Source organism: Somniosus microcephalus, chromosome 16 (assembly GCF_052327205.1).
Source record: "Somniosus microcephalus isolate GS21.2 chromosome 16, FLI_Smic_1.0, whole genome shotgun sequence".
Taxonomy (NCBI): domain Eukaryota; kingdom Metazoa; phylum Chordata; class Chondrichthyes; order Squaliformes; family Somniosidae; genus Somniosus; species Somniosus microcephalus.
In genome coordinates, this window is record NC_141002.1 from 109,493,996 (window position 1) to 109,515,471 (window position 21,476).

Sequence of the window (21,476 nt, forward strand, 5' to 3'; positions counted from 1 at the left end):
AGTAAAGGGAATTAAGGGTTACGGGGAGCGGGCAGGAAATTGGACATGAGTCTAGGTTCGGAATAGTCATGGCCCTGTGGGTAGTGGAGCGGGCCCAGGGGCCGTGTAGCCTGGTTCTGCTCCTACTTCTTGTGTTCTAATTCTGTGTTAGATTTCAGGAGATGGTTTTATTCCTGTTCCTGGCTGGGGTGGAGATCACCTTTACAGAAGGTGAGTAGTGTAGAAAATATAGGGACAGAGTGATCTCCTGGAAGAGTTTCGATCGCCTAGATGGGTCGGAGAGGAATTTCCCAGATTTTTTCTCCCAAATTGGCCATTGGGTTTTTTATCTGGTTTTTCGCCTCTCCCGGGAGATCACATGGGTTCGGGTGGGATGGAGAGTGATAGAAGATTTGAGGTTAGGATCAGATCAGCCATGATCTTACTGAATGGTAGAGCAGGCTCGAGGGGCCGATTGGCCTACTCCTGCTCCTATTTCTTATGTTCTTATGTTCATCATTTTAAAAGCTTCTATTAAATCTTGCCTAAACCTTCTCTGCTCCAGTGGAAACAGTCCCAGTGTCTCAAGTGGCTCCTGATAACTATCGTTCCCCATCCCTGGCATCACCCTGGTGGTTCACATTGTACACTTTTTACGGAAACAATGCATATCTTACCACATAACACACACCACATAACTTCCCACAGAAGATGGTATTCAATTTATAAACAAATAAAAGTTGCCAACATTTCGCAACACTTTGTAAATCAGAACGATACTGCACATGAATTTGTTGCTATCTGGAATGTGATGAGGTTACTGGTGAAAACATGAACAAAATTAACTTGATCACAGTTCGCTGTCACTTTGATTCAAGGACTAAAGGCTGGATTTCTTCCGTGGGACCGTGAAATGGGTGAGACAGTCGCCCAGGAGCTGCGACCGAGTTCCTGCTCCATCGAGATCCTGGTCCAGCGAGATCCCGGTCCATCGCGAGGAGCTGGATCACATTAAAAAATGTAGCAAATGTCCTGATGCAGCTCGCCCATTCCAGGCCGCACAGTATCAGGCATCCCAGAAGATGATCTGACTGGGGAAAAGGTAGGTCCATGGAGGGGTGGGGGGGGGCGTGCGGCTGTGATCATGGAAAGTGGAGCCCTGGGACTCCTGCCCCTCTTTGTCCCACAAAAATAATTTTCGCACTTACCTCGAAGGGCCTCTTTTGCTGTTCCTCCAGGCTTTACTGAGCAGAGCAAAAGGTCAACGTCAGATACTCTGCTCAATTGGTCACCAATGTCATCAGGGTCCCATGTACGTGGTAGGGCCCTGATTTACAGGAAACTCTTTTATCCGGCACCAACGGGACCGGCGTGGTGCTGGTTTATCAAAAAGTCCGGATTACAGAGAGGTATAGTAAAAGGTAGGAGAGCTCCGTACACAGCAACAAATCCAGGCTTCCCTGTTGCTTAGCAACAGGTGCAGGAACTCCGACCACAAGATCCAAGCGTCCCTGTTGCTTAGCAACAGGTGCAGGAACCCGGCCACAGATCCAGGAACAGGCCACTAATATGAAGTAAAACTTACCTGAATCTACTCCTAAATTTTGTTGGTTAACAGAGATTTCCGGTTATTTAGGTGCCGGTAAATCGAGAGTTTCCTGTACATAGATTCATGAGGCTCCCGCCTGATTCAGGCAGTTGCCTTGACCACCCAGCGGAAAGTCCCAGCAAGAATAAGACCAAGTGGGAACGAGGCGATAAGGCCAACAACTCCGTATTCACTCCACCGCTGCCCACTTTCTGACAGGCGGGGTAGTTAAAATCAGCCTCAACGGTTCAAGAAATGGTTAAATTTATAACATTTCATTGCATTATTTAATTACCTTTTCGTTCAGTTTTTCCTCAATTCTTCAAGCAGCAATTTCTTAATTTGTGATTAATTGAATTCAATTAGGTATTCTGGATAAATATGGTTAGCATCAAACATTACAAAAATCTTTGGATTCCATTCGTTGTCCACACAGCTGTCATACAAGTTCACCAGACTTCCATCTTTTGAAGGGGGTCGAATATATTTTGGGTCTCCTGTAACATAGTCGCCCACAAGAACTCGAGCAAGAAACATTACTTTAAATTGAGACTTCCACTGACGTGGTGCAGACGGGGACAGCACCACCCCCAGAGGTTGCAAGGCTGACCCGTGCTTCTCATCAGTACGGCAGTAACGGCTGGAGTACGCAGAGTCACGAGCAAAATAAGTCCCTGTATAAAGATTAAAATATGCCTCAATACACTCCCAATTCTTAGAATATAAAATTCCGTACATTATACAATTTTACTTGATAAAAATGTAAATCCTTGTAAAATTGCCCTGATATTATTGCCGCTTACCTTTTCCATATACTGTAGCATGCACTCCATTTATTCTCCAGTCAAAATTCTGTGAACATATTGCTTCTACAAATTCATTGCCCGTACCATGAAAAAGCATTCGCTCATTCAGTTCAATCCCATTTCTCATCTTCTTCAAATGAACTTTTTTTCTGGAAAAGTAAAATTTAAATTTAAAATATCAATTTGAAAAGATCAAGACAAGAATGTCTGCATTTACAATATTTTATTCAACACACACTAGGACTAGGATGGTGGGCTCCATGTTGGGACTGAACTGAAGCAGGGACATAATGGACAACAGAATACAATTCATGCAGTAAAACAGGTTAATAAATGGGCTGTGGTGCAACAAAGGCAATGACAAATTCTTAGAAATCCATAATTCAAGTTAAATTAGTGAGCATTCAGAAATGCATGAGCTAGTCAAGGACAGTCAGCACGGATTTATTAAAAGCAAGTTGTGTTTGACAAATTTTTTGAAGTGACCAATTTGATAAAAGGAATGCAGTTAATGTAATGTAGAGTATATGGATTTTCAGAAGGTGTTCGAGAAAGTGTCTCACACTTAAGGGCTCGAATATCGAGACCCAGGGGCTCAAACACCGAGACCCAGGAGCTCAAAGCCTAGTGAACAAGGCAGATGAGCTGAATGCACAGATAGACATGTGGAAGTTTGATGATATAGCTATTACTGAAACATGGCTGAAAGGGCAGGAATGGCAGCTCAACATTCCTGGTTACAGGGTTTTCAGATGAGATAGAAAGGGGATACAAAGGGAGGGCAGGTCGCAATATTGGTTAAGGAAACAATTACAGCTGAGAAGGAGGGATGATATGTTAGAAGGATCATCAATTGAGGCCATATGAGTTGAACTGAAGAAGAAAAAAGGGGCAATCACACTACTGGGAGTGTACTATAGACCCGCAAACATTCAGCGGGAGATAGAAGACCAAATATGTAGACAGATCTCTGAGAAGTGCAAAAACAATAGGGCAATAATAGTAGGGGATTTCAACTAGCCTAATATTAACTGGGATAGAATTAGTGTAAAAGGAATAGAGGGCACAGAATTCTTAAAATTCTTAGAATTCAGGAGAATTTTTTTAAGTACGTAACTAGCCCAACAAGAGAGGGGGCAGTTCTGGACTTAGTTTTAGGGAATGCAGCTGGGCAGGCGGAAGGGATATCAGTGGGAGAGCATTTTGGTGGAAGTGCTCATAATTCAGTTAGATTTAGTGTAGTTATGGAAAAGGACAGATAGATCAGCAGTAAAAGTTCTCATTTCAGGAAAGGCCAATTTTACCAAGCTGAGATATGATTTAGCAAAAATGGACTGGAAACAGCTACTTGAAGGTACATCAGTGTCAGAGCAGTGGGAGGTACTCAAGGAGGAGATAGTGGGGGCTTCAGAGCAAACATGTTCTCACAAAGAAAAAGGGTGGGACTCCCAAATCTAAAGCCCCCTGGATGTCAAGGTGCATACAGGGTAGGGTGGTAGAGGCAGAAACCCTCATCGCATTTAAATAGTACTTGGATATTCACTTGAAGTGCGGTAATCTGCAAGGCTACGGACCAAGAGCTGGAAAGTGGGATTAGGCTGGATAGCTCTTTTTCGACCGGCGCAGACACAATAGGCCAAATGGCCTCCTCCTGTGTCATGTGTCATAAATTTCTATGATTCTAAGGCCGAGATTCGGGGGGGGGGGGGGGGGGCAAAGGCCGAGACCCGGGGGGGGGCGGGGGGGGTGCAAAGGCCGAGACCCGGGGGGGGCGTGAAGGCCGAGACCCGGAAAGTACAAGTGTAGATGGTAAAAGCCTTTTTGGGCTTCATAAAAAGGGCTTTCAGTACAAGAACAATGTGGTAATGACAAATTTGTACAAGAGGTTGGTTAGGCTACAGTTACTGCATGCCCATTAGAGAAAGGGCATTAATGCATCAATTTACCATGATGATACCAGGAATGGGAAGCTAGTTACAAGGAGAGACTTGAGGTACTGGAAACATTTCTGGTGGAGGAGAGAAAGCCAAGAGGAGATTTTTGAACAAAACAATTGTGATAGTGTGAATAGGGAAAGACTATTTCCTCAGATTGAGGAGTCAGTGACACGGACTGAATGATGCAGTTAGAGGAAATTCCTTCCTCAGAGGTTTCGGAGTGTGGAATGCTTTGCCACAATGAACAGTTGAGGCCTAGACCATTGCATCTTTGGGAGGAAAATTGATGAAATATTTGAAGCAGAGGGAGGGGGCAGGACAGCGAGATTCATTTTGGATTGCTGTAGCATAGAGCTGGCAAAGACATAGTGGGCCAAATGGTCTCCTTCTGGGCTGTAAGCTTCTATGCCTTAATGTCATCTGAACTCCAAAATGTGTAAGTTGCTTCAACACACCCTAATTTGTGTTACTGTCTGCAAATAAGTATTGGTGTACTTTGTGGGAATTTGGCTTTATTTAATTTTTGGACAGTTTTCTCCGCCAGCAGCAAGTGTCATGATGGATAATGACAGAGAAGACTCGTGATTGGAATCCATTTGAATTGAAGTACTACTGAGTCACCATTTGAACTATAGAGATCCTGATTTATTTCAGCATGTTAAAGTTTAGCTAAACACCACAGAATATAAACACACGTACGCATCAAATATAAATAATTCGCTGGTATTCAACAGTCCAAATTATGTTGATTGGCAATAATCCGGATTTATATTAGATATTTGAACAAACTAATCAAACTTGTAAAATAAAAAACAAAGGCCCAGAATTTCCTGGTAAGTTTCAGCGTAACTACACTGCAAGAGTGGAGTTGCGCTGTTTTTTCTGAGGAAATTCACACATAACTGATTTATGCCGGTTTTACACTGAAACATCACTACTCACAAACTCCCTCGATTCATTTGCACCGTTCCAGATTTAGGTCCATCGATCCCCCACTGAGCTCATTAGCTCTGCCCCATGCAAAAAGACCAGGGAATGCAAATTTCCTACATTTATGCTAGTTCTGAAAGGGTGAAAAGTTATGTGCAAAGTTTTAGGCGCAGCAGGACCCAAAGTCACTATTTCTGGTATTTCACAGCGTTTTTTCATTTCTCCTTATTGACACCCGCACTGTATTTCCTTCATCTTTCAATATTTTTATGGCATCAAAATATGGGACATGAAAAAGAGAAATGCTTCCACAATTAAATGTTCTTAAACATGCTGTGCTTAATGTGCATAAATGATGGTTTGATGACATCAAACATTAATTTCCGTATCAGTAAGATAGAGGGTTAAAGGTAGATGAAAAATGTCCTCGGGCCCGCATGTTTACGTTGATTTACACAATTAAATTTTGGTGTAAGCTGTCGTTGATAAGATTGGCATAGAAACCAGCATAAATTTTGGCACAAGACAGATCGAAGAAACTCTGGCTCAAAATATTAAAGATTATTCATGACTTTTATTCACATACTTATAAAAAAAAAAAAAAAAAAAAAATTACTTCAGACCAGCACTTTACTTTGTTTATGTTTATGTTACAAACCAAATGTATGTTAAATGTCTTGATCTAAATGTACACTCTCGGGAGCCGCAAGCTTACATTTTGTTGTACTGCACTTGTGCACTAACAATGACAATAAAGTTGATTATTATTATTATTCTGATTAATCAAAGGCAGGCAGATTTCTCTTTGGAGAAAAGATGTTGTAAGAAACGAAACAAACGGAATGACAATGTATCCCTCGAGTATTACCTGCAATAGAACTCCCACAAGTCTAAATTCTGAATTCTTTGGATTTGCTTGATTCGATTCTGATCCATTGTTTGTCCAAAGAGTTTTGCGACTTCCTGATATTCATTTGAAGCTTTGTGCAATGGACTGAGCTAAAACAGAGTTTATAATTTAACTTGACAGATTATGATGCATATATGGTTTCTGAAATAAGCTGCCTGAAATGACCTACCTGATAAGGTTTGTCTCGGTCTATATTATCCCAATGTAAAGGTATGGGGATTTCTTCATTTCCACATATAAAACTTTGAAAAGATGTCACAACAAACAGATATTAAAAAGTTACCTTTCAATAGCATTAATTAATAAAAACAAAATAAAGATATATCAACCACATATTGTTTACTAAATATCTCACTCTATATTCTAGTTACTTAGATATGATGTTTTAAAAGAACTCTAGTAGTATATAGGTTTATACTGTCAGAGATTAAAGCTGCTTTTTGCTTAAGAAACAAGTATTTTTCAGTGTGAGCTTGGCTCAGTTAGCAGCAGTCTCACTTCAACGACATAACCTCCACTCCAAGCACATAATACTGAGGTACTGCTAATTGCCAAAAGTGCTATCCTTCAGATGAGATGTTGCACCACGTTCCTGCCTGCCTGTGCTGGTGGATGTTAAAGATGTTCTTTTGTGAAGAAAAGCTCATCAACATTCCTCAACCAACATCACCACGAAAAACATTAATTGGTCATTTATCTCATTGCCGTTTGAGATTTTGCTATATGCAAAATTACTGCCATGTTTATCGACAAAACAACAGGCACTGCAGTACACAGTATTTCGTATAGAATCTTGGAATGTTACAGCATAGAAACAGACCATTTAGCAAATCAAATTTGCACCAGTGATTTTCTCCAAGAGCTACCGAGTCTAATCCGACTCATCTCCACCACCTTTAATGTTCCTCCTGCCTTCCATCCCATCACAGACCTTCCCTTTTGTTCTTTCCTCCCCGCCCCCCTCTCCCTGCCCCTACACTTGCTTAAAAACCTGTTACATCTCCAATTTTTTCCACTTTTGACGAAGGGTCATCAACCTGAAACGTTAACTCTGTTTCTCTCTCTACAGTTGCTGCCTGACCTGCTGAGTATTTCCAGCATTTTCTGTTTTTATTTCAGATTTCCAGCATCCATAGTATTTTGCCTTTGCTTTCAAGAGTGAAGTTAGGAAACACTTCTACATGCAAAGGGCAGTTGATGCTAGGTCAATTGTTTATTTTAATCTGAGATTGATGGATGTTTGTTAACCATAAGTACTAAGGGATATGGGGCAAAGGCCGATATAGAGAGTTGGGTCACAGATCAGCCATGATTTCATTGAATGGCGGAACAAGCTTGAGGGCTGAATGGCCTCCTGCTGTAAATACAAATTCACAGGTAAATATTGCAAAACTAACATAGAAATACAATAGCTGCATTGCTACAGGTATTTCAACTCAGCGCTGGCATTTAATACTTCTACCTCTCATCTTTCTTCTGGGTGTTCACACTCCTGGACTTCCTGTCTACTCTCATTTCCTCTATGGAGAAAGGTTTTCCCTGTCCAGTCAACCACTTGCATTCTCATTAATCCCCAACTCTCCACAGAACTCAAGCAGTCCAGGTGTTGAATAAGAGTCCCAATTCTGGGGAGCTTCTACTATCAGTTGACTTGACATCCTGGACAGTACACCAGAAAAACAATTACTATCATCTAGAGGTAGAAATTGGTCCAAGCCAATAGTGCGAAATGGGGTCATAATGAGTCAGCAGCCAATTTTACAGTCCGCCCAATTTTCTTTTCTAGTGACTTCAATTATACAGGGTACTAGCAAATCTCTTCTGCACCCTCTCCAAGGTCTTGACATCCTTTCTATAGTGTGGTGCCAGAATTGGACGCAATACTCCAGCTGAGTAACCAGTGATTTATAAAGGTTTAGCATAATTTCCTTGCCTTTGTACACTATTCCTCTATTTATAAAGCCAATGACCTCATTTGCCTTTTTAGCAGTCTTCTCAACTTGTCCTGCTACCTTCAATGATTTCTGTGCGTAAACCCCCAGGTCTCTCTCTGTTGCTGCAACCTTTTAAAATTGTACCGTTTCATTTATATTGCCTCTCCACATTATTCTTTCCAAAATGCATCACTTCACACTTCTCTGAAATCGTTAGTCAGGACACCAGGGGAACTCCCTACTCTTTTTTGAATAATGCCATGGTATGTTTCAAGTCCACCGGAACAGGCAGATGGAATATTGGTTTAACATTGCAACCAAATAATGGCACCTCTGATGATGCAGCACTCCCTCAGTACTGGTTTCAGCCTAGATTATGTGCTCAGGTCCAGGAATGGGGCTTGAACCCATAGCCTTCCAATTCAAAGACAAGAGTACTGCCAACTGAGCTGAAATGACACTCACCTCTGGTGCTTCTACAATCCCAATACTTCCCTCCTCTATCAAACCTGAGGCTAAGTTCTTATTTAGTTTCTATGCCATTCCTTCATTCTCTACAAACTTGTCCTTTCATCCTTTAGCAGCCTTAACCTCACCTTGACTATCTTTTTAATACTAATGTGCCAACAGAAAGCCTTTTTATTGCCCTTTGCTTTATGCTCATTTTCTCTCGTACTCCCTCTTAGCCTTTCTAATCTCTCTTTCTGTAACTTTTCTATATTGTTTAGATTTGTTTGGAATTCATTTTTATTATCTCACAGTAAGCAATAAATGATACTTTCTTCATTTGTATATTTGATCTAATCCCACTATTCATTCATGGAACCCTAGCCTTCAACGTACTTAACTTGTCCTCTTCCCAGCTCCTTACTTTATATATTTCCCATTGTTGATCTATGCTTTTATTTGCCAAATTTCTCTTCGATTTAACCATAGGCCCCTTACTGTTTCATAGAAACATAGAAGCAGGAGTAGGCCATCCGGCCCCTCGAGCCTGTTCCGCCATTTAACAAGATCATGATCATCCACACTCAGTACCCTGTCCCTGCCTTCTCCCCATATCCCTTGATCCCTTTAGCCTTAATAGAGACGTTGGCTCTGTTTCTCTCTCCTCGATGCTGCCTGACCTGCTGATGGGTAACAAAGTTCATTTAAAGGGTTTAAAGATTGAGTTCATCACTGTAGATTTATCAATCAATAAGTCATTTGCAGTAGATTACTAGGAAATGTTCACATTATCTCTACAAATTCTTGTTGTCAAACAATACCGACCTGAAAGCAGTGACAGAGTAGGGCGCACGTTTCACTGGCCGCTGCTTCCCTGTTGCTGTATTGGTTTGCTTCATTGCTGTAATAAAAACACATTCTCTCATTGACACTTGTAATTTGTCAGCCCAAACATGATAATTAATACAACATCAACAAGGCAAAAATAACAACAGAAAGTGCTGGAAACACTCAGCAGGTCAGGCAGCATCGAGGAGAAAGTCAACGTTTCGTCAGAACTAGAAAAGGTTCGGGAGGAGAGATTTTTAAGCAGGGGCAGGGAGGAGGGAAAGAAAGAACAAAGGGAAGGTCTGTGACAGGCTGGAAGACCGAAGAGATTGACTGACAAAAGGGATGATGGTGCGAGGCATAGAGAGAGGTAATGGGACACGTTAAGAAACAAGAGATGGCTCGAGATGATGTGTGGATGATGATGGCAGCAACATTAACAGCTACCATGTGAGGAAACAAGAGAGAAAAATAGAAAGAAATACAGGGGCCGAGGTTATAGTCTGAAATTGTTGAACTCGATGTTAAGTCCAGAAGGCTGTAAAGTGTCTAATAGAAAGATGAGGTGCTGTTCCTCAAGCTTATGTTGAGCTTCGTTGGAACAGTGTAAGAGGCCGAGGACGGAAAGATCAGTGTGGGAGAATTAAAGTGACAGGCCACCGGAAGCTCAGGGTCACGCTTGCGGACTGAACGGAGGCGTTCCGCAAAGCAGTCACCCAATCTGCGTTTGGTCTCCCCAATGTAGAGACCACCGCATCGTGAGCAGTGAATACGGTATACTAAATTGCAAGAAGTACAACTAAAATCGCTGTTTCACCTGGAAGGGGTGTTTAGGGCCCTGGATGGTGGGAAGGGAGGAGGTAAAAGGGCAGGTGTTGCATCTTCTGCACTTGCATGGGAAAGTGCCGGGCGAAGGGGAAGAGCTGCTAGGGGTGATTGAGGAGTGGACCAGGGTGTCGCGGAGGGAGCGGTCCCTTCGGAATGCTGAAGGGCGAGGGGGGGGGGGGGGGTGAAAAGAGTGGAAAGATGTGTTTGGTGGTGGGATCACGCTGGAGGTGGCAGAAATGGCACAGGATGATCCATTGAATGTGGAGGCTGGCGGGGTGAAAGGTGAGGACAACCCTATCATGGTTCTGGGAGGGAGGGGGAAGGGGTGAGAGCAGAAGTGCGGAAAACAGAACGGACACGGTCAAGGGCCGTGTCAACCACAGTAGAGGGGAATCCTCGGTTGAGGAAAAAGGCATACTGGAAGCACTAGTATGGAAGGTGACATCGTCAAAACAGATGCGGCAGAGACGGAGAAACTGGGAGAATGGAATAGAGTCCTTACAGGAGGTGGGGTGGGAGGAAGTGTAGCCCAGGTAGCTGTGGGAGTCAGTGGGCTTATAGTGGATGTTGGTCGATAGCCTATCCCCAGAAATGGTGACAGAGAAGTCGAGGAAGGGAAGGGAAGAGTCGGAGATGGACCATGTGAAGGTGAGGGAAGAGTGGAAATTAGAAGTAAAGTGAATGATATTATCTAGTTCAGGGCGAGAGCAGGAGACGGCACCAATACAGTCATCAATGTACCGGAAAAAGAGGTGAGGGAGGGGACCCGAGAAGGACTGGAACAAAGAATGTGCCACATATCCCATGAAAATGTAGGCATAGCAGGTCTACCTCCAAAAATCACACCGATAGGCAAGAGAGAAAATGAAGGAAAATTACTTAATAATAGAAGATTGTGTGTCTTGTAGATTGGATTGATCTGAATAACAAAATTAGGGATAAATGATCGTGTCCTTCAATTAATTTTCTATTTCAATTACCTCTTATGTTTCCAGTAAAAATGATACTTAATCTAAAATGCGTTATTCATGACTTTGCTTTCCCTAGTTCCAAGCCTAACCCCAGAGGGTGACAGTAGCTGACCATATGAAGGAAGCAGTGAAAACGTAACATTAAAAGTACAGTAAACTCTTGTTTAAACGGCACTTAATTATCCAGAATTCTCTAATAACCGGCAAAATCGGTGGCCGAGTTAGTCAGTGGGGGTAGTTCTCCAAACCGCCACTACTCGACATCTTGGCGCTGTCGGAAGTCTCTTCTGATCCGAACACCTCAATAACAGGAAATGCTGCCGAGTCCGAGTCTCCTGCGGTGGCCGAGTTAAAAATAGCCTTGGTGGATATACCTCTCTGTTATCCGGAATTTTTAATCAACCGGCACCATCCCGGTCCCGTCGGTGCCGGACACCAAAAAGTTTACTGTATGTAAAATCATGGGATGTGTGTGAAAGAAAAACAGACATAAAAAGTAGGACATATCAGGAGAAAAACAATATGGGGAGAATCTAATGTGAAGAATTAGAACGTAGCACATTGGGGTTGTGTTGTGCTGTAAATGAAGTGGTGGAATATGGTGCACACTCAGTTACGCTGTTTGAAGCAGCGGCCTAGTGGAAACTAGGTTCTTCCTTGCAGAAAGAAAACTGGTGGAGGAAGGGAGAAGAAAAGCTACCCAACTATCGAGAAGACAAGGATTTCATTCTACCTCTGGATCTCACTTAAGTTTATAAATCATTTAAGCTTTATGTTGAGAGTAGTTTAACCCCTTCCATTATTCCGTACAGCTCATACATAAACCATTTGCCTTTCCTCCCTCAGTTATTTAGGTGCTGACTTGTACTGGAGCAGCAAGTTTTCCGGTACCTTGTTCATTTGGACTCCATCCCTCTCCCTGGCTACGGAGACTGAACCAGACTGTTAGTAACCTTGGCAGTCTGTTTAACCTTGAGCTGACCTTCCGACCACATATCCGCTCCATCACTAAGACCGCCAACTTCCACCTCCATAACATCGCCCGTCTCCACCCTGCCTCAGCTCATCTGCTGCTGAAACCCTCATCCATGCCCGTTACCTCCAGACTCAACTATTCCAACACACTCCTGACCAGCCTCCCACCTTGCAGTCTCTGTAAACTTGAACGCATCCAAAACTCTGCTGCCTGTGTCCTAACTCACACCGAGTCCCGTTCACCCATCACCCCTGTGCTCGTTGACCTACATTGTCACCTGGTCAGCAACGCCTTGAATTTAAAATTCTCATCCTTGTGTTAAAATCCCTCCATGGCCTCACCCCTCCCCATCTCTCACCTCCTGCAGCCCTACAAACCTCCGCAATCTCTACACTCCTCCAATTCTGGCCTCTTGCTGGTGGCCGTGCCTTCGGCTACCTGGGTCCTAAGCTCTGGAATTCCCTCCCTTAACCTCTCCGCCTCTACCTCTCTCTCCTCCTTTAAGACGCTCCTTAAAAGCTACCTCTAACCAAGCTTTTGGTCACCTGTCCTAATATCTCATGTGGCTCGGCATCAAATTTTGTTTGGTAACACTCCTGTGAAGCGTCTTGGGACGTTTTACTACGTTAAAGGCGCTACATAAATGCAAGTTGTTGCTGTTGTTTTATATGGGAACCTAGACTGTGAACGCTGGCAGGCTATTTGACTGCACAAGGCATCACAACAAGGTAAATCCTGTCCATACTCAACATTTGCACACAAGCACTTCGCAGGAGGGAAACTGGAGAGCAGTCAGCAGTGGGAACCAGAACTGTTTTCCCATTCCAGCCTGGCAATGCTACTTCTGCCAGTCTGGCTTAGTGCAGACCAGAGATTAAACTCCGATCTCTTCAGGGTATTCTTTGTTCTAGCTTGATTTCCAAGTATGTTCCATTTAAACCACTAATCTTACATTGGCATTGAATCAATTTACATTTGTAACAGCCGTTAGTGCGATCACGCAAAGAAATAGACCCATTAGAGAGGGAATGTTACCTCTGAAATCTAATGTGTAGTTGTATTTTGCAGTGGAAAATGAAACACTGCCATGTGAATTCATCTTGAAAAGTCTTTCAATATCTTCACTGCTCACTGAACATGGAAGATTGGGGTCCCTCTGAAATAAACATAAAAATTCCTAAGAAAACAAAATGGATATTAACCCCTCACCACCACCACCCAAGTTATCTTGTGAATGCAGATAAAAATGTGTCAGAGAGAAATCTTTCTGCAGTGGCGTCATTTTCAGATCTGTGCCATTTGATTAGCTGAAAATTAGCTTTTAAAGCTAGTTTGCAGAAACCTCCCACCTTTAAAATGTATATTGAAAGAAAAACCAAGTACATTTTAATTTATTTGTAACAAAAAGGTTTAGAATAGAAAGTAAAAAAGTTTAAATGAAAATAGATTCAGAAGTGGAACACACAGAAATCACCTCTCCTGAAAGTACTGACCTTTGCTGGGGTACAGTCCCACAGGCCCGGGGGGGTGTGTGAGACAACGATCACACAGGCCCATGGGGGGTGGGTTCGGTTCCACAGGCCCGGGGGGCGGGGTTTGGTTCCACAGGCCCGGGGGAGGAATACAGGCCCGGGTTGGGGGTGGGGGGGGGGGGCAGTCCCACAGGCCAGGGGTACTGATCCTTGCTGGCATACAGTACCACAGGTGCCAACAGCCCACTGTGCCTTTCCAAGTGGCCATTCTTTATGCATGTATCTGGACAGTGAGTGTTGCCAACCTAATTGATCGTGTAGCACATCATTGGCACGATGGGCCAAATGTAGTATATCACAGGGATGCCCAATTCTGTTCTCACAAATCATTAGTAACACAGCTAACTCACCAGAGACCAAATATTGAATCAGACATGTTTAAAACATGTTTTAAGTGTTTACGTTAGTTTATAAGGTCAGTAATATTGTCAATGAAGCTGCTTCTGACATTTCAGTAGGTTTAATATTGTTTCACTATCATGGCGTGTAAACTAAAACACAATATTTATCCCTGGGCTGATGGCAGTTCAAGTATTAGGCAGAAACATTACAAATGTTTTTGGAACATCATTTTTTGGTGTACAATATTACAAAGCTCATCAACTGAGAACCATAATATTTGATTAAATGAAATTTCCCTTTGATCAAGTGAAATCCAGTGTTAAAATAACACTATACTAAATTGAATAATTCTCCCATTATCTGAACTATTCAATGAAATTCCAAATATACCATTTTCCCCATGAAGCACAATGGGATGTGTTTCACAAGTCAATAACTCTGCAACACCAATACCGCACTCTCACATTTTCTCTATTTATTTAATCCATTGGTCAGGAATACTCGGTCTGAAAGCTCCTAATATCGTGAAATTATTTTGAATAAAATTTCTCTGCAAGGTGTTTCACACTAGCAGGAACAGTGAGCATATTTAGCAGTGAAAATACTAATAAAGAAGTTAATAATTGATACAGCAATATATATTCAAGATTTATCAGAAAAAAAACCCAAAAATTACTTACATTATTTTACGTTCCACTTTAAGATGAACATAAGTTACATAAAAATTACAACAGGGAAACAGGCTGTTCGGCCCATCCAGTCTGTGTTTATCCTCCACAGGAGCTGTGTCCTAATCCCATGTACCCGCCCTGTTCCCAGATCCCTTTTATTCCCTTTCCTTCAACACCCTCTCTAACCTATTCAGTGTGGCATGGTCTCTGCTTCAGCCACTAACTCTGGGAGTGAATTCCACAGCCTCTCAACCCGCTGTGTAAAAAGTTTCTCCTAATCTGTTCTAAATCTCTTACACTTAATCTTATATCTATGCCCCCTCATTCCAGACCCCAATCACTGGAAACAGTCTGTTTCTATCTACTATGTCCCATCCTTACATAATTTTAATTACCTCTATCAAATCACCCCTTAATCTCCTAACGAGAGCAGTAACATAGTACAATATTGATTGGTTTCATGGGGGAAGACAACACTAAATTGGCAACCACATTCCTAATCCTAACCCCATTCATGAATGTTACAAAGATGACTATTGTGGGAAATGGAACCATTCACAATAGTGGTGTTGGACAGGTGCCCAGCAGATTTGGTTAGAGTGCATTGTTGGGGCAGAGTAGAGGGATCTTTACTCTGCATCTAACCCACCCCACAAGTACCAATCTCCCAGATCTTGATGAGGATGAAAAACTTACAATTTTCTGCCAAGAACAAACTTGCTAATTTTTATGCCACTCAATTTTTGAGATGCATTAGCAAAATTGCTGATTAACTTTTTTTTTCAAAAATGCAACAATTACTTAGATTTAAAAACAAAATCTAAATGCATGTGTTGAAGGAAGAATTTTGTTAATATCTAGGTGTTCATTTACTCCAATAGTGCCTAAATTTTTAATTCAATACAAGCTACTGACTGTTTTTGAAGATGATCTCCTAGTCTAGAAAACCAGATCATACTTTATACCGTCTGAAAGGCAAGTATGAGAGGTTATCATGGCTTAGTTGGTTTTTAGAATACTTGCTTTACTATCTTTAGCGGTATAGTCATCAGTAATGGATTTATAATCATATGCAAGAATTAAATGTAAAAGTCTGTAATTGTCAACTGTATGCAATAGTAATCTGAATTATATTAGACATGTAACCCTTCTGCCTATAATTAAAGTCTGTGAGGAACCCAGACAGCCTGGGGTGAGAAAGAGGACTACTAGTCGAATAGGGAAGCTGTGGGTGAATTAACAAAAGTTGGATATTAGCCAACAGTAAGGATGGTGTATAAAGTGCAGCTGGTTATGGGAGCCAAGGTCAGTTGTAGTTGTAACCATGTTCGAATGTTAGGAGAAGGAAAGATGGAGAACCGGTGTCTGGCTGCAAGCTGAAACATGGGCCTTTCACAGAACCATCAAGGGTGCCATATTTCTCCAGTATGGAGACACATTCTCATGCGTTGCCGTAACTGCCCCAGATACCAGTTTTGATGGTCAAAAACAGATGATGTCAGGGGGTTATAAGACCAGGACCTGAGTAAGCAGAGGTACTGTGTACGTGGCATCTTCATGATTAGAATTTGGGGAATTGGGTGCAAGCCAGTAATTGGTTAGCATGACCTAGCCAGTTAAGGAAGGGAACCTTCGGGAATGTAGGGCATTACCAGTAGTAATAGCAACGAGTTAGTAGAAATGGCAGACTTGACAGAAGTTGAGCATGCCAGGGAGAGTTTGGAAAATTGTGTGTAACTGATTTAGTATTGTTTCTGACAAGTCTGAAGGGAGACTCATATCAGAAGACGATAGAGTGGGTCCAGAGTCCAGTGTCTCTAGGAAAGGTCAATTGGATAAAGGGAAGCGTCTCTATTAGCTTACGCATCCCACTATTGCGCACAGCGCGGGGAAATAAGAGAAGAGGAACATTTGGAAGCGCAGAAAATAATAGAGGGGGAAAAAGAACAGCAGTGGCTAGAAACCAGGAATGGTGTTTCAAGCTGTATGCTAACCCATTTGGGAACTTAGCAAATAAAGGAAAAGAACAGGGAGTCAGAGAACCAAAACGAGCTGCTGAGATGACAGTTCAAAAGGGAAAGAAAATAAATTTAAAGTTGAAACCGGCACTGAAGCTGATGAGATATCCTGCCAGCTTCTGTGCCGAGAAAACGCCCCACAAGAATTACTGACTGAAAAGAAACTTAAAGGATGCTGGAATTTTAGTTTGTATGAAAGTGTGTGTTAAAGTGTGGAAGTTTTCCTGACTCTGAATGTTTAAGAAGTTACAGCATTTCTTTTGTCTGAAAGTCTGTCCTTAAAAAGTGTCTGTTATGTTTGTTTTAGCTCCACCCACAGTTCTGTGCATAGAGCCTTTGTAGTCTTTTCTTGGATGTGGAAGTATTACGCAATATTTCTAAGTTGCATGAATATGTGAAGATGGTTGATTAAGTAGAGTTATAACGTCACAGAAGGCCATTGAGTCCATGCCAGCTCTCTGAAGAGCAATCCAGTCAGTCCCATTCCCCTGCTCTATCCCCAGAGCCCTGCAAGTTTATTTCCCTCAAGTGCCTATTCAGTCTCCCCTTGAAAATATTGTGTCTCCCCGCTTCCACCACTTCCGTCGGCAGCGAATTCCAGGTCATCACCACTCGCTGTGTAAAAAAGTTTTTCCTCACATCCCCCGTGTATCTCTTGCCCAAAACCTTAAATCTGTGCCCTAGTCCTTGTACCATCAACTAGTGGGAACAGCCTTTCCCCGTCTAGCCTATCCAAACCCATCATAATCTTGTACACCTCTCAAATCACCTCTCAACCTCCTTTGCTCTAATGAAAACAAATCCAGCTTCTCCAACCTGTCCTTGTAGCTAGGATCCTCCCATCCCCAGAACCATTCTGGTAAATCTCCTCTGCACCCTCTCAAGAGCCTTCACATCCTGCCTAAAGTGTGGTGACCAGAACTGGACGCAATACTCCAGTTGTGGCCTAACCAGCACTTTATAAAGGTTCAGCATAACTTCTCTACTTTTGTACTCAATACCTCTATTTATGAAGCCCAAGATCCCATACGCTTTGTTAACCACTCTCTCAAAATGTCCTGCCACCTTCAGGGACCTATGCACATCAACTCCCAGGTCCCTCTGTCTCTGCACACTCTTTAAAACTGTGCCAGTGTATATTGCCTCTCCCTGTTCCTTCTGCCAAAAATGCACCACCTCACACTTCTCTGTATTAAATTTGGAGATTACTATCTTTGAGGTCCTGCTTTTTAATCTCTCTCCTATGTTAATTTCAATTTAAGATTGTGCACCCAAAATTGAAAAAAAAACTTTGAATTACATTTTAAGTTAAAGACACTGATGTGAATTTATTTTGATTAACACTTACTTATGCAACTGGGAAAAGTAGTGCGTTAGATCAATCTGGATTTTTCAAAGCATTTTGTTTTAATTGGATTACAGTAAGAAAAATTGCTATTGCTTTAAATTAAAAATGCGCAGTCTTGAAGTTCAGTAGTAAATATCAGAAATTAAAAATTGGGCAGACAGAAAAAGGATAGAGTAGTCTATGATGGAATAAAGAAGGAGAAAGTGAAATATTCTGTCCCTTTTCTGCTGCTAAAAGCTTTAAAACAATTGGAATTTAATCTAAAATGCCATCTTCCCTGACGAGAATGGTTTTTTTTAAAGTTACTAATGATTTCTGCCGTTTTAACTTTTTTTTTTAATTCCTAAGGAAGTTTTGAAGGTACAAAGACTTTTGGAAAAAAAGTAAAAGGGAGTTTGGTTCTTTTCATGCGATGGTGAAGTGATGCAGTGACGATATTTCGCTCCGCCTTCTTAAACCTACAAAGGAGTTAACCCTTTCCACTGACAGCCTCTTTTTTTTTTAAGTTCACCAAGCAACAACTTTTGTATTGCTGAACATAAATTTATATATTGGACATTATTAATTTTAATGTTTCTTAATTTTAAGCGGATATTTTCCCACACTGACAGAAGGAATTTTATGATTTGACAATTAAACTCTTGGGCTCTTAAGCTGAGCCACAATGGATTCTGTTTTCTTTTCTTTTAAATAGGTGGCCACTGCATGAATATTGATGGCGCAGCAAGAAATCCAGCAGTTTTAGGAATTTAAGAATTTATCTGCAGACATCAAAAATCACAGCTTGATAACGATTTGGACTAAAGACTTTGCCTTCAAAAGCTCGGACTTAACCGATTCAGGATTATCTGTCATCTTCCTACAGAGTGCTCGAGCGGGGATATTTGGGAGTTACTAATTTAAAAAAAATATTCATTTATGGGATGTGGGCGTTGCTGCCAAGGCCAGCATTTATTGCCCATCTCTAGTTGCCCTTGAGAAGGTGGTGGTAAACCACCTTCTTGAACCGCTGCAGTCCGTGTGGTGAAGGTACTCCCACAGTGCTGTTAGGGAGGGAGTTCCAGGATTTTGACCCAGCGACGATGAAGGAACGGCGATATACTTCTAAGTCAGGATGGTGTGACTTGGAGGTGGTGGTGTTCCCATGCGCCTGCTGCCCTTGTCCTTTTAGGTGGAAGAGGTCGCGGGTTTGGGAGGTGCTGCTGAAGAAGCCTTGGCGAGTTGCTGTAGTGCATCTTGTAGATGGTACACACTGCAGCCACGGTACACTGGTGGTGGCGGGAGTGAGTGTTTTTTAAGGTGGTGGATGGGGTGCCAATCAAGCGGGCTGCTTTGTCCTGGATGGCGTCGAGCTTCTTGAGTGTTGTTGGAGCTGCACGCATCCAGGCAAGTGGAGACTATTCCATCACACTCCTGACTTGTGCCTTGTAGATGATGGAAAGGCTTTGTGGAGTCAGGAAGTGAGACACTCGCCGCAGAATACCTAACCTCTGACCTGCTCTTGTTGCCACAGTATTTATGTGGCTGGTCCAGTTAAGTTTCTGGTCAATGGTGACCCCAGGATGTTGATGGTGGGGATTTGGCGATGGTAATGCTGTTGAATGTCAAGGGGCGCTGGTTAGACTCTCGCTTGTTGGAGATAGTCATTGCCTGGCACTTAAGTGGCAGGTAACGTTTGCGCCACACATCAACCCACGCCTGAATATCATCCAGGTCTTGTTGCATGCAGGCATGGACTACTTCATTATCTGAGGAGTTGTGAACGGCACTGGACACTGTGCAGTCATCAGCGAACATCCTCATTTCTGACCTTATGTTGAAGGGAAGGTCATTGATGAAGCAGCTGAAGATGGTTAGGTTTAGGACACTGCCCCGAGGAACTCCTGCAGCGATGTCCTGAGCCGTGATGATTGACCTCCAACCACAACCATCTTCCTTTGTGCTAGGTATGACTCCAGCCAGTGGAGCGTTTTCCCCCCCCGATTCCCATGGACTTCAGTTTTACTAGGGCTCCTTGATGCCACACTCGGTCAAATGCTGCCTTGATGTCAAGGGCAGTCACTCTCACCTCACCTCTGGAATTCAGCTCCTTTGTCCTTGTTTGGACCAAGGCTGCAATGAGGTCGGGAGCCGAGTGGTCTTGGCGGAACCCAAACTGGGCATCAGTGAGCAGGTTATTGGTGAGTAAGTGCCACTTGATAGCACTGTTGAGGACAGCGTCCAACACTTTGCAAGCACTTCTGTCTCTGATGTGAAACCACCAAGCCTGGGCATCACTTATTTCTGAAACTGGAACCGAGAATATAAATTGATAAAAAATAACATTGTTAGGAGTTGCTGTTTCAAGCACTCAATTTTATTCACAGAAGTTTAAGGGGATAGTCAAATTTTCATTGGAAGAAACTGGTGGAAAGCAGTCTAGGTGGTCCTGCCAATTGCTATGCATCAAGGAAGAAAGTCTTGCATTTATATAACGCCTTTCACGACCACCAGTAGTCTCAAAGCATTTTACAGCCAATGAAGTACTTCTTGGAGTGCAGTCACTGTTGTAATGTGGGAAACGCAGCAGCCAATTTGCACACAGCAAGCTCCCACAAACAGCAATGTGATAGTGACCAGATAATCTGTTTTTGTGATGTTGATTGAGGGATAAATATTGGTCAGGACACTGGGGAGAACTCCCCTGCTCTTCTTCAAAATAGTGCCATAGGATTTTTTACGTCCACCTGAGAGAGCAGACGGGGCTTCGGTTTAACGTCTCATCCGAAAGACAGAAAGTTTGGGGGTAAATAAAATTGAACATTGACAAAACCTGTCAATACTGCCATTTGGATTTAGGATAATTTTGAAAAGACAAAATGGACTCAGGCACAATATATATTGGGTTATTTTTTGGGAAATAAAAGGTTGCATAAAAGAAAAATAAACAAAAAAGATGTGTTAATAACTGAGACCAAGTGGGAACATTTAATCTATGTTTTCTATCTTTAATATTGTATTGGACAGTAAAGTTCCTCAGGAATGAGATAGAATGGTAATTAACGAGATGTGTAAAATGGAATGAGGAAGCATTGGTCCCTTAGAGGTTGAGACAGGTGAAATTATAATAGGGAAATGGCAGAGACTTTAAACAAATATTTTGTATCTGTCTTCACAGTAGAAGGCACAAAAAGCATACCAAAAATAGCGGGGAACCAAGGGACTAATAAGAGTGAGGAACTTAAAGTAATTAATATAAAAATGGAAAAAGTACTTGAGAAACTAATGGGACTAAAATCCGACAAATCCCCATGAAAACAGAGATTAGGGATAAATGGGTCATTTTCCGGTTGGCTGGCTGTAACGAGTAGGGAGCCGCAAAGATCAGTGCTTGGACCTCAGCTATTTACGATCTTTATTAATGACTTAGATGAAGGGACCAAGTGCAATGT

At 42.3% G+C, this 21,476-nt stretch overlaps 1 protein-coding gene across 6 annotated transcripts in view; it reads right to left on the reverse strand.

Annotated features, from left to right (window-relative positions):
* Nucleotides 1–21,476, reverse strand: part of parp11 (poly(ADP-ribose) polymerase family member 11) — a 190,511-nt gene that overhangs the window by 136,735 nt on the left and 32,300 nt on the right. For 3 of the 6 annotated variants that reach the window (XR_015081466.1, XR_015081467.1, XR_015081465.1), the window contains exons 3-8: nucleotides 13,170–13,290; nucleotides 9,357–9,432; nucleotides 6,320–6,392; nucleotides 6,109–6,239; nucleotides 2,371–2,522; nucleotides 1,863–2,241 (exon numbers count right to left, since the gene is read on the reverse strand). Coding sequence is in view for 3 of the 6 variants with exons in the window: in XM_086009724.1 (XP_085865850.1) it covers nucleotides 1,916–2,241; nucleotides 2,371–2,522; nucleotides 6,109–6,239; nucleotides 6,320–6,392; nucleotides 9,357–9,432; nucleotides 13,170–13,290 (879 nt within the window). In the remaining 3 variants the exon portion in view is untranslated. Of the gene's footprint in view, nucleotides 1–686; nucleotides 2,242–2,370; nucleotides 2,523–6,108; nucleotides 6,240–6,319; nucleotides 6,393–9,356; nucleotides 9,433–13,169; nucleotides 13,291–21,476 lie in introns of those variants that run through there. The other 3 variants (XM_086009724.1, XM_086009725.1, XM_086009726.1) reach the window with 2 other exon arrangements.